Source organism: Myotis lucifugus, unplaced genomic scaffold (genome assembly GCF_000147115.1).
Source record: "Myotis lucifugus unplaced genomic scaffold, Myoluc2.0 scaffold_218, whole genome shotgun sequence".
In the NCBI taxonomy this organism is placed as follows: Eukaryota; Metazoa; Chordata; class Mammalia; order Chiroptera; family Vespertilionidae; genus Myotis; species Myotis lucifugus.
This window is the reverse complement of record NW_005871266.1, coordinates 2,176,195-2,189,772: the sequence shown is the minus strand read 5'-3', so window position 1 is coordinate 2,189,772 and position 13,578 is coordinate 2,176,195. Positions and strand designations below refer to the sequence as shown.

General features: G+C 42.1%; 2 protein-coding genes across 2 annotated transcripts in view; one reads left to right on the top strand and one right to left on the bottom strand.

Annotated features, from left to right (window-relative positions):
• Positions 1–3,438, bottom strand: part of PDHX (pyruvate dehydrogenase complex component X) — a 39,780-nt gene extending 36,342 nt beyond the window's left edge. Inside the window, exon 1 of the mRNA XM_006098076.2 lies at positions 3,220–3,438. Coding sequence (XP_006098138.1) covers positions 3,220–3,379 — 160 coding nt within the window. The 5' untranslated portion in view covers positions 3,380–3,438. The remainder of the gene's footprint in view (positions 1–3,219) is intronic.
• Positions 3,439–3,647: 209 nt separating this feature from the next.
• APIP (APAF1 interacting protein) overlaps positions 3,648–13,578 on the top strand; it is a 22,027-nt gene continuing 12,096 nt past the window's right edge. The window contains exons 1-2 of the mRNA XM_006098075.3: positions 3,648–3,818; positions 11,955–12,055. Of these exons, the coding sequence (XP_006098137.1) occupies positions 3,762–3,818; positions 11,955–12,055 (158 nt within the window). The 5' untranslated portion in view covers positions 3,648–3,761. The remainder of the gene's footprint in view (positions 3,819–11,954; positions 12,056–13,578) is intronic.

The window sequence follows — 13,578 nt, the reverse complement described above, 5'->3', positions numbered from 1 at the left end:
AGGCTTAGGAAGAGCCACACTCAAGGGGCCAAAGAGCCGCATGTGGCTCGCGAGCCGCAGTTTGCCGACCACGGCTACAGGGAATAATCAGGTGAAAGAAATGGGATAGCAACATCTAAGGTTTTTTTCTTTAGATCTAGACATGCTTTATGTTCATATTAAATCTGTAAAAACTCTCTTCCCTTCTATACACACAGTATCTGTCCTCTGCTACTTTTCCTGGTCTACCTTTTGTCTTCTGCTTTCTACAACAGATAAAGACACAAGAAAAAAATGACAACTAAAGGTGATGACATATACCAAGGCACATACAGCCTTGCTGGCTGGGAAGTAATAGTGCAAGGTGGTAAACTAGAAAGTAATTTACTACCTAAAGAGAACAATCGTTACTCAGTTTTAACTAACTGTCACCATACAGACCCTAAATTTAAATTTTCAAGAAAAGACAAAAATCTAGATTTTTACATAAAATTTTTTTATTTTATCTATCTATCTATCTAGGATTAATCCTCACCCAAGGATGTTTTTTCTGCCATTGATTTTTAGAAAGGGTGGAAGGGAGGGGGAGAGACAGAGAGAGAGAAACATCCATGTGAGAGAGACACATTGATTGGTTGCCTCCAACACCCGACCTGACCAGGGGCTGGGAACCAACCCTGCAATCAAGGTACATGCCCTTGACTGGAATCGAATCCTCAACCCTTCAGTCTGAGGGCGACACTCTAACCACAGAAACCAGCGAGGGCGAAGTTTCTAGTTTGTAAATGTTGTCAATAAATTTAATTTTCTTCTAAAATGATATAGGTCAATTCATTGGCTGCCAATTTGCAATCATAGTGTGGACCTCTGTATTCTTTTATAACTTTTCAGATTTTTAGTTTCCCTAGATGTTTATTTAACATCTAAAAATATGCAAGGCTTGTAGCTATATATTAGGCAAAAGCACTACAAAGGTTGAGCCTCATTCATTTTTCTCCTCACGTTATTTTAAATTTAACATGTTAGTCCTCAGAAAGAACTTAAAACTAATATTAACATCTTAGTTATTAAATTCAAAATCATGCCATTCAGTCTAAAAGGGCAGCGATGGAAACTCTTCAAAATTAACTGCCTAGACTAGTTTGAAAGTCTGTTTACAGATGCTGTCACTTATGTAAATACATATCTGGCATCTGGGCCTTTGCATCTGCTGTTCTTTTAGCCTGGGAGGGCTGCCACATTTAGGAAGCCTTATGTTCTCCCGTAATATCCTCAACTTACCTCTCAGAGCTCACTACACACACTACTGAAATCGTGCCATTATTCTTTATTTTCCCAAGAAGACTATACCCACCTCAAGAATAAGGCCTATAACAGAAGTTAGAGCTGCAGCTCCAGGAGCATGGCAAAACAAATGCATGCAGGTGAAAAGGTAGGAGACAAATTTTGGCTCAGTATTAGAAAAAAAAAAAATCCAAAACTTTCAAATAACTTGGAGCTACCCAGCAACACAATCAGCTTCCGTGGTGGGCAGAACAATGTCCACAGCTCCCCTTCACTGCCACCCCATAAAAGATGGCCAAGTCCTAACACCCAGAAGCTGTGAATGTTATGTCACATAGCAAGGGCGAGTTAAGGTTTAAGAAGGAGCTAAAGTTGCTCAACAGCTGACCTTGACACGGGAAAGCATCCTCTATTACCCACGCGGACCCAATGTAACCACAAGGGTCTTTATATGTGCAACAGGGAGGCACGAGGAAAAGAATACAGCTTCCTTGGGGTGCAGCGTCCTCTTCCTTAACAGAAGATGCTCAAGCGGAGGTAGTGTTCACGGTGTGGGGGGCATGGGGGAGGCTCAAATGTCACCACACATCAGATAAGGATTGCCTAAGTGAGTTTCTAAACGCATGTGTCCTTCAACTGGGCTTAAGGAACACTTCTGAACCTGCATGAACACACGCCCCTTTCTCTGCGGAGACGATCTGGACTAGAGCATCCAAACATTCTCAAAAGGATCTGTTTTACAAACAAGGTTAAGAACACTCTTCCCAGGTTATTTCCAACCCTGGGCCATGATTTTTCTAAGGCAGTGAGTCCGTCTCAAAGTGTAGCCCAACAAACACCAACACAAAACATCAAAACTCATCCAACCCCAGGCAGCTCTCTGGGGGCTGTAGGAAAAGTTCAATAGTTAATAAACTGGGAGGAAAGAAAAGTCTAGACACAGTTAAAAACAAAACAAAACATTGTTCCAAGTATTTTATGAAACATTAATCAGAAGAAACTGAAATAAGTCGTTCCCATCACCAAATCCTTAGAAATCTCAGTGTACTCATCTTACCGTGTAGCTTTGTGTAACTTTTTTTTACCCCCCCGAGCCTCGGGTAGCCCAGAATGTAGGCAAATATCTACTGCACCTAATTTTTTTAGATTAAAATTCATTCTGTGTAGTGCCAGAATGATGACTGGCAGGTAATGCATCACATTCAAAAAATGTTGGTCCTAGGACCCCGCCCCACCCACGTGTAAATAAAAAATACTGCCTTATGCATACACGGTTAAGTACCGAAAGAATTGTTAATTATGTCAATCATCATTAATAAATGCGGGTTTCCTATAATAAACTTCATGATCTGATTTCCCCGCCTAATTTTTCACTCTTTCACGCTCACGCTTGGCCGGACCTACGGCCGGGGCGCGGGAGGCATTGACAAACCGAGTCCTTTGCCGGCGTCGTGCGGAGCCAACCCGAGGGCCTAGCAGAGAAGACCTCCCGCTCCAAAAAGGCCACAAGAATGAACAACGGCCCAAAGAGGGTTTTTGAATCTCAGCAACTTAGGCAGCTTTTCCCTGACGGGGACGCCTGACGACCCTAAAGGAGCCCGAGACGCGACTGGGAAGGGGCCTGAGGGAAGGGCGTTTGGGACTTATCTTCGCGCCTTTCCAAAAAAACAAACACCCAAATTCCAAGGCAAGGTCAAGGGAAGCCATTCCGACCCGGGGGCCACAGTCAGGCTCTCCCAGCTCCCAAGGAAGCCCTTCGGGGCATGCACTTCCCAGGCGGCCAAGTCAGCTGACCCCCGTCCCGAGAGAAGGCCCAGGGAACAGAGAGCCCGAGTAGGGAACAGAGAGCCCGAGTCCCTCTGCACCCAAATTCAGGCCCTCCATGAAACAGTCCTTGCCTGACCCAGGCCCAGCGTTCAGCTCCACAGAGAAGCCGAGCGAGCCGCGACCACTCACCCCGCAGCCACTGCGTGCTGTGAAGCCATCTCCAAGCAGCCCCGCCGCCGGCAGGCCACCCAGCAGCCCCCGTAACCAGCCCCAGGCCTCGCCGGGCGCCGAAGCCTAGGAGAGAGCGCAGCATCCGCCGGTCACAGCCTAGCCTCCAGGAGGCCGCCATCTTTCCGGCCTTTTCGCAGGCTCCCCACGGCGCTGCCAGCTCACTCAGTCATCAAGCCCCTCCCAGGCTCCGCCTCTCACCCGACTAGCCACGCCCCCTAGGTTCCAGTCGCGCCCTTGAGTCTCCGTTAAAGCCTCTTAGCCCCACCCCCAACCTCGTTGGCCCCGCCTCCCTGCCAGGCTGCAGCGCTGCAGGCTCCCCAGTCAGCGAGGCCCGCCCCTCGCCTGGTTAGCCCCGCCCCCCGCCTGGTCCGCCCCGCCCCTGTGCTGTCCTCAGATCCGCCTGAATGTATTTATGATCTCCCCTCGGTCGTCCAGGCGGGTCGCCGGGAGCAAAGGCGCGCGAATATTGGTTGAAGACCCTGGTCCCCTTAGTCTGGGCCATGTCTGACTGTCCCGCTCTGGAGGGAGACTGTTGCTGGCGGCGAAGCGGCGCGCAGGTAGGGGCGGGGCCGCCAGTGCCTTTTATTCCGAGGAGGCGAGGCGGTCGGGGGGACGCGGCAGAGGCTTTCCGGCGGCTGGGACGCAATCCCCACGCGACCCCCGCGCGCTGCAGCCCACGCTCCACAGGGCGACCTGCAGGCTCGCGCCGCTCCCGTGGCTGGGCTGTGTCCTACAGCGGGAGCTGGGCACCAAACGTTAAGAAAAGGGAAAATAACGGAGGAGAGTCTTCAGTGTGTGTTTCAAAGCAGCTTATCATTATCATCAGGAAGTCAGGCCAGTCGAGGAAACTTGCAGCCCTGAAGTGAACTGGAGCAAAGACTGAGCTCTCAGGCGTCCCTGTGCGCCATGGCGACCAGCCTGACGTTTGCAAAGCTCGCCCTTGGCAAACGGGAAACCTTCGCCTGGACCGGAGCTATGCCTCAGTAGCCAGAACCTTCCCTCTGAGCAGTTTTCCTGCCTCAGTTTACTAAGTTAGTGGTTCTCAACCTTCCCAATGCCATGACCCTTTAATACAGTTCCTCATGTTGTGGTGACCCCCAATTTCATTGTTACCAATTGAACATAATTAAAGCATAGTGATTAATCACAAAAGCAATATGTAATTATATATGTGTTTTCCAATGGTCTTAGGCGACCCCTGTGAAAGGGTCATTCGACCCCCAAAGGGGTCTCGACCCACAGGTTGAGAACCGCTGCTCTAAGCACCTCAGGCGGGCCTCTGGGGAGCTTCCTCTCACATCCCAGTAAGTCAGTGATGGCGAACCTTTTGAGCTCGGCGTGTCAGCATTTTGAAAAACCCTAACGTAACTCTGGTGCCATGTCACATATAGAAATTTTTTGATATTTGCAACCATAGTAAAACAAAGACATATTTTTGAAATTTATTTTATATTGTTAACGTAAAAAAACCATTGAAACCTGTAAAGAATTTTTGTGAGTTTATTTGAGCCAAACTGTGGACATATGCCGGGAAGCAGAACCTCAACGAATTGAGATAGTGCTCTGGAGAATGGCGGGGTTATATCCGTATTTATACATTCCAATCAAAGGAGGAACATAGGTGGGTTACATGAAATTCATTGGTGATAGATTAAAGAGGTGGGATTAAGCGAAGTGGGGAAACCTCTGGGATAGGATAAAAAGTAAAATGATGGACACATACTTAGGTGGGTGCAGGAACAATTAACATGATGATGAAGGAATTTGTGGCATCTGTCCTGGGCCCAGCACACCTGGCTGTGCCCCAGGGGCTCCATAAAAAGGGAAGTCACAAGTTACCCAGACATCCCAAGGATATGTTATCATAGATGCAAAAAGACAGATGGGCTCAGTTGACCTTATCAGTGAAGATACTGGCCTAGGACGTAACTGCCCTCAATAACTGCTTTTAGTTAAAGTTTAATTTCAGACCATCCTTTGTGGTTATTTTAGGTCTCCGAGTCTACAAAACTGCCATGCAGGCCTTTCCTGAGCTTGTCAGGTCAGCATGTGTCCCCTTTCGTCCACAATATATTTAAATGCCATTTAACAAAGAAAAATCAACCAAAAAAAATGAGTTCGCGTGTCACCTCTGACACACGTGTCATAGGTTCGCCATCACTGCCCTAAGTAGCTACCCCCAAACCTCACCATCTAGCCTCATCCTCTGCCCCAAGCCTGTTTCACAGATGACCTTGAGTTTTCTTCAGTTTCCTCACCCAAAGTTAATCCTTTCTTTTTAATTTCTAAATACCTTCCAAGTCCATTTCCACCATCACTTCCTTGCAATTTCCTTTACAAACTCTTCCCACTGCCTCCTTACTGGTCTGGTCTCTTGCGTCCTTGGTCACCACCTTCATCCTCTTCTTTCCACTGCTGTTGTATCGTAAATCAGCGAGTGAGATACAAGACGCCTTAATGAGCCAACTAATTAGTAGTCGTTTATTGTGCTCGGCCCAGAGGGAGGTGTTTCTTCCAAACCTCTGAGCGAAGTCACACAGAAAGTTTCCTGCGTTTATATCTTTTGAGCTTCTTTGCAGATTTTACAAAGAGCTCTGTGTGAGTTATTGTTACAGACAGTTGGTAATCTTGGATACATAAAGGACAACCATTTGGCATACGAACATGGGAATTATTATCAGTATTAGTCCATTACGTTAGATGGCTAGCTGGCAAGGTCAGACAGTCAAGTTTTTATCTTTTTCTGTTATTCAAACTAAAACAGTTATTTCATAGAATAAGAGACTGTCTAAAAATGACAGAGTTTACAGAACAAGGGACTATCTAACAATAGCAGAGAATTTCGAACAGCAGTTTCTATACAAGATGGAGGTTACTGTGCTTCACTGCCACTGTAGAAATGTTGCCAACCCAAGATCTGGTCATGTCCTCTATCTGAAACTGCTCAGTGGTTTTCAAGTACCTATAACATCAAGTCCGAACTCCTGTGCATCTGCCTCCCTCTCCCCTCCATTCCACAGAACCTAATTTAGAACCAGTTCCAACTACTGGAGTTCTCTCTGACTGAAATGCCCTTTCTCCTCTTTACCGACCCAGCTTATTCCCAGTCCATTAAGACTTAGCACACCCATCCCCTCCTGTATGAAGCTTTTCCTAACTACCGCTCCCTCCCACTCAGAGCTTTCTGCTCCCGCAATGCCCAGGACCAGCTTGTATTGTCTGTTGCATTGTCACTTCATAACTGTTAACAGCTTTATCAGATTGTGAGTTCCTCAAGAGTAAGAATTTTATTTTCCTCTTATTCATTTCTTTGGGGCCTTCAGTAAAAGTTGCTGAATGAATGAGAGGGCTCCATAATTAATACCAAAAGAAAGGTACATAGAGCAACTGCTGTGTCACAGAGTCCAAGGAAGAAGTGATCCTTGCTACCATGAGAGAAGGAATATAGGTGAAATGGGTAGGGGGCCTGATGTAAAGGCTGACAAGCAGGAATCTGGCAGCTAGAGCTGGGATTATTAGAGATCCAGCATAAGCAATAACAGTGCAAAGACAAAGTATTCTTGGCTGGCAAGAAAATGTCTTAGTTACCTATTGCTGCATAACAAGTATCCCAGAACTTAAGCTTAAAACACAAACATTGGGTGTCCCAATTTCTGAGGCTTAGGAATCCAGGAGAGTTTAGTTTGAGGTTCTGGCTCAGGGTTTGTCATGAGTTGGCAGCCAACCTGTCAGCTGGAGCTACAATTGATGTCAAGACTTGACTTCAGCTAGAATGAGTTTCCAAGCCCCTCATGTAGTTGTTGGAAGGCCTCTGTTCCTCACTGATTTTTGACCACAGGTCTCAGTTCTTCACCACGTGGCCTTCTGCATAGGCTGTCTGAGTATCTCGAGCACCAAGTGAACTGAAGGAGAGAGGACAACCAAGATGGAAGCTATAGTCTTATAGCCTAATCCCAAGTGATATAGTACCGTTCGGCAGTAGTCTGTTGGGCATACAGACCAACCCTGGTACAGTGTAGGAGAGGAACTATATACCATGGTGTGAACACCAGAGGGTCTTTAAGAGCCTTCCTGATGGTTGACATCCACAGCTAGGTTGAATAGAACTGGGAGATTTATGTAAAAAAAGTGAAAGTATTTGAAAAGTTAAATTAGGGCAAGAAAGCAGAAGGACTTAGACTAAAAAGGTAGTGTTTTGCCATTAGATGATGTAAGGAGCGGAGTTCAATGATCAAAATAGTTTATTATTTTAGTACTAATAGTAGAGTGAAGAATAAGCTGGAGAAGGAGAAATTGTAGGCAAGGAGACCAAATAGGAAAAGATAATCTTAATCCTCCCCAAATATCAGTCTCTGAAAGAATTTTTACTCGACTACTGCAAAATAAAAATAAGGACAATGAAAGAGTGAAGTTCACAAAATTAATTGCATTTCATTTCAAGGATTAGCTTTCATTCTGAGATTATCCTTCCTACTTTTTCTTATGTTAAAAATATACTTTATTACCCCAGCTGGTTTGGCTCAGTGGATAGAGCGTCTGCTTGTGGACTGGAGGGTCCCAGGTTTGATTCCGGTCAAGGGCACATGCCGGGTTGCAGGCCCGATCCTGAATAGGGGACGTGCAGGAGGCAGCTGATCAATGATTCTCTCTCATCATTGACGTTTCTATCTCTCTCTCCCTCTCCCTTCCTCCCTGAAATCAATAAAAATACATTTTAAAAATGTACTTTATTTTTGAAAGAAGGTGATAGTAATTGTTAAGTATAATTAACGCTATCACTTGGCAACCTTATGTCAGTCCCTAAAATTTAAAAATACAACTACTGATCTTGAACTTCACCAGTCTGAGAATCACTGGTCCAGATTATTAATATAAAGAAACTGATACACAGAAAGGGTCACTGACTTGCCTGATTTCTAGTTAGGGCTTGTCTAATGTGAAGAAGAGTTTTTAAGTGTGGCAAAGGGCTTTGAGTGGAGGTGAAGTTGCAAAGAAAACCAGTATGCACATAGAGGACAATGAAACAGATGTGCAGAAAGCAGCAAAAACCGGAGACAAACAATGCTGACAGTTTTGCTCTGTCTGCATCCAGTCCCTTCCTGAGGCCAGTGTCAGGAAAAATTGTGAAAGACTGAAATGAGCAAAGGAGATTACTAGCTGACTTGGGGCCATCTTTGAGCTATTTTACAACTCTGAATTGTAGATTACTGACAGCAATGCAGATGATTATTGTTCATAGAGATGAAAGTTGAATTGTGGTAGCAGTTGTGACATCTTTCTGGTTCCCTCATTAATTGATGAGTTAAATAATATCCTTAACACGGGCTTATTTTACATTTGTATTAGAGTCCCCAAGAAAACTTGTCTGAGCAATCCAAGCCTCTACTATGCTGAGATTGAAACAAAAAGTAGAGGAAGGGATCAGAGCCATGGTTGGCTGTCAGGTATCTCAGTGACAATTGAGGCTGATTTCCTTAAAAAGCTAGATTGAAAAATTGGAAAAATAAAATACTGATTCAGAAACCTTCGACTTTAATGTCTTTAATATATACAAAACACTGTATACTGGTAAATGTTCCTCCCTCACTTAGAGTAGGACCTCTACTATAAGCAGTTGATTGTAATCCATCTTAAGATATGTCCTTCTAAATTCTTATTCTACTTGAAAACCAGATGTAACAATAATAGACAAGTTTTGTCATTGACATTCAGGGGAAAACTAAATATGAAATCTTTCCTTCCTATCAATTCTTGTTAAAAATATATATTCTGATTTTTACTTTGGACAACTTAAATGATTGCATTTTTACCAAATATGTCTCTGTTGGTTCCCCCTGCTAAGTGCTTATTCTTCTTGAAATAGTAATTTTGTGGGTTTGAACGATTGAATGAAATTGCATTAACAACAGCTGCCTTCTCATTGTTATTCCTGTAGAACGAAGCTGGCTAATTGCTATAATACCTCAGTACTGGAAAAGACAAAAGGGCAAAAGGAGACCCTTAATAACAGACCATTTTCTATAATGTTTGTAACTTGCTGTGAAAATGGGTGGTTCTAAGGATTGGAAAACTACAGGAGTCTTCTCATTAGCTGTACTTTACTATATAATTAAAATAACATTTATATCTCTAAAAAAGGAAATAGCAAATTATACAGGGTATGGATAACTTGGCTAGATTTAGTAAGGACAGATGTAAAAAACCAACATAGCTTGACTATTAATTTTAATTCAAGAATTTTTAACTCATTAAAATGGGAAGGAAACTAACATTGACTGTGTCACACATTGTGCTGGGTGCTTTATATTCATTTGATCTCATTTTAACTCTCATAATGTTCTCGTTTTATGGATCAGTAAACTGAAACTCAAAGTCATGTAAGCATAAAATTGTGTAATGTGGATTTGAATGTATGTCCATTTACTCCTAAGACATATGTTGGATCAGAACTTAAAAGAATGTCAGTATACCCATGTTCTTAATTTTATATTTTGAATCTATTCCATCAAATTATCATCCTATATAATAAAAGGCTAATATGCATATCGACCAAACCAAACATCATAACGACTGATTGCTATGACACGCACTGACCACCAGGGAGCAGACACTTAACGCATGGGCTGCCCCCTGGTGGTCAGTGCACTCCCACAGGGGGGAGCACCACTGAGCCAGAAGCCGGGCTCGTGGCTGGCAAGCAGAGCAGCAGTGGCGGGAGCCTCTCCAGCCTCAGTGGCAGCGTTAAGTATGTCCCCTGGGGGCTCCTGGCCTGTGAGGGGGCCCAGGCCCAGCTGAGGGCCCCCCCCCCCCCCCAGTGCATGAATTTTCGTGCACCAGGCCTCTAGTTTATAATACTTACCTAAAATAAAATGTGTATGTCTAATACTAAAAGGTGAGTTTGAAAAACTAGCATGATTTCAGAAATCCAGTTAAGTAGCTGAAAATTCAGTCTGTTCAACAATAATTTGGATTCAAAGATGTTTTCATCCTTTTTACCCAGTACCAAGATTTTGTAGGCAAGCTTCCTAGCTGTGCTTTTCTGCTCAGTGGGTCTATTTTAGATAGAGGGAATAACCCCTTGGAGTCTCTCGTGTATATAGCAATTTCCTGTTAGATGCTGTATTTTGGGCATGCCCTAGGTTTTATCTGTGTTTCCAGCAGTTTGCTTAGCTATCAAAATTGAAGCTCAAGGTCACCAGAGTTCTGCAAATACCTTCAGGGAAATAATGGCTTTGGAATTCACTTTCCTTCCAGGTAGACTTACTGTTATTTCTTTCTTTTCTTTTTTTTAATATTTTTTTTATTGATTTGAGAGAGAGAGAAGAAACATTGATTGGCTTCCTCCTGCATCTGTCGCCCCTACTGGGGATCAAGCCGCAACCTGGGCAAGGGTCCTGACCAGGAATCGAAATGGTGACCCTCAGTGCATAGGACATTGCCCAACCAACTGAGCCACACCAGCCAGGGCATTCTCATTTCTTTTATGGCCTCTACTAGTATGAGACCTTACTTTTTTGACAGCTCAACAATTTATTTTGAAATATTTAAAAAAATAATTTTTGCAGCATTTTAGTTGTTTTCAAAGTTAAGGCTGTATATCAGTGATGGCGAACCTTTTGAGCTTGGCGTGTCAGCATTTTGAAAAACCCTAACTTAACTCTGAAGCCTTGTCACATATAGAAATTTTTTGATATTTGCAACCATATTATATTTTTGATATTTATTTTATATATTTAAATGCCATTTAACAAAGAAAAATCAACCAAAAAAATGAGTTCGCATGTCACCTCTGACACGCGTATCATAGGTTTGCCATCACTGCTATATATCATGCTGCCAAAAATGGAATTCATTGTATTTCTTTATTTTTGTTTTCATTAATTTTAACTTTTAAAAAGAGGGGGAAACATGGGTGTGCTTTTCCCTAACAAAGCAATTATTAGACTTATATAAAAATAAGGCTCTTATTTTAACTAGACTTATTGTGCTGATTATTTCACAGTATATAGAAATATCAAATAATTATGTTGTACACTGGAAACTAATGTGTTGTATATCAGTTATACCCCAATAAAAATAAATAAATAAGGCTCAGTCATCCCAACTGAACATACATATTTTCTGAGCACGCCTATCTTCATAGAAATGTGATTGTTTCTGAGTAAATGGTTTCTATGTTATTTTCTTGACTTTATATTTCATAATGAGTATATATTGTTTTTATACTAAGAGAAAATAATATAGTCAATAGAAAAAATTGAACCAACACACAGAATATGAACATATAGCTGTTATAGTATATCCTATATATAGGGCCTTCCTGAATTGCTTTGTGTAAAGAAATTCGCTAGATGACAAGCATGTTCCTTTCAACACTAGATTTTATTTTATTTCAGCCATCTCAATAGACACTTCGTAATATACTGTATACTGGACATTTCCCTACTTTGTTCTTGCAGCCTGTTTCAGTAATGGACTGTAGGCCTTATTCTGAATAATTCTAAATAATATAATAGATCCACTTTCTGAAAACTAAAAACAAAGCATGTTTTATAATAGTTTTCTCTCTGATAGTACCCTCTCTGTGGTAGATTTTTCTTAAACTTCCTTAAATTGGCTTATTAATAGAGATACCAGCTACAATAGTCACTTAAAATAATGTCTGTTTAAAAAATCATGTTCCTCTTTTTAAGGACAAGGAACACCCAAGATACCTGATCCCAGAGCTGTGCAAACAGTTTTACCATTTGGGCTGGGTCACTGGGACTGGAGGAGGAATTAGCTTGAAGCATGGGTAAGTTTTCGGCTGGTTTCATTTCTGGGAATTCCTCGTAGAAGTAGATCATGGGGAGCCTAACGCACATACAATGTCCAAAGAACAACTGATGCAGTTTTATGTGACACTGAAGGTATTTCATTTCCACTTGGAGAAGTAGATATTTGCGTAACAGAGTGGAACAAGTATGCCCAAGTTGCAATATAATAAATACCTAAGGATTTGGGAACACAGTTTCTAACCAGAATAATCTGGTCCTCGGTCTTTGGAGTACCAATGGTAAATGCCATGCTGCCAGGAATGTTCATATGTCTGGAATTGCCAGGGTAGACAGGATGTGTTTTAAAGGTCCAGATACATATTTTAAAGCCACTTAAATACAGATTACTAACTCGAAATCCTGAAAATTACATGTTATTGAGTCAAAAGAAAGGCAATATGCCTTTCTAAGCACATGTATCATTAGTAATGGAGGTAGCACCTGCTGGTCCATGAGGCTCAGGACAAAACAAGAGGTTCTGAACTAGAAACAGGAGGAATGAATAGTATTTAATACTTCATTCGATTATTCAGTGTCTTTCCTCCAAGAGGATGAAGAAATAAGCAACTTACTGACAATGAAAAGAGAGGTTAAGGAATCTCATTCTCTCAAGTGTTTTTTCTCCTGAAATGGTTAAGAATATTATTGTCTGGAGGTTGAATGTTAAACTGAGTAACTTGATTTATTTTTTTCCATAATTCACTTACTTTAACAAAATTGGATTACTACAACATTTATATGATATTGAATATATATAGCATTACTAGGAGGCTGCATTGTGTGAAAGAAATGAGATGTAAAATGTAGTCAAGACATTTGGAACAAAAGGGATTTTATGGCACACTGCAAGATGAGATGATGCCATTGTAATTTCATCTGATTCAAATTACCAAGGAACTCATGAAATAGTAATTGAAGTGTGGGAAGTAACAGCAGGGGTCTTAGTCAACCACTGTCAACAGTTATGTGTGTAGGGGACGCACTCAGTCCGGGAAGGTCACATTCCGTGTGGCGCATCGAACATTCATCTATGCCTCTTTCCTTACCATCAACCCAGTACCAATGTGTCAAGTCAGCATTGGGCAGGCTTTTGGGTTCTTTTGCCAAAACTTTTGAGATGACCTGATTCTAGCAAAGTCCTATGAAAACAGCATTTGTTGTTACTTCATGCATTTAGGAGTTGAGTCTAGCATTGGTTTCTCAGCTGTATTATTCTAAGCATTGCCCTTAGTTAACTACTTTTTATTTGTATATATGCAGAAGTAGTTTGTGTTCATGGTAATATTTGTTCATCCGTAATTGGAACAAAATAGAGCTTTCTACGAAACTGAGCTCACATAACATTTTTTAACTGGCTCTTTTAGAAAAAAGATCGAAAGAAACGTCAGAAACGAATGCACATAAGGGTCATTGCAAATCTAAATAGGGTCTAAGAATATATTCCTATATATATTAAAAAGCCTTACTGATATTTCACCGCGACTCCCCCTACCCTGAACCA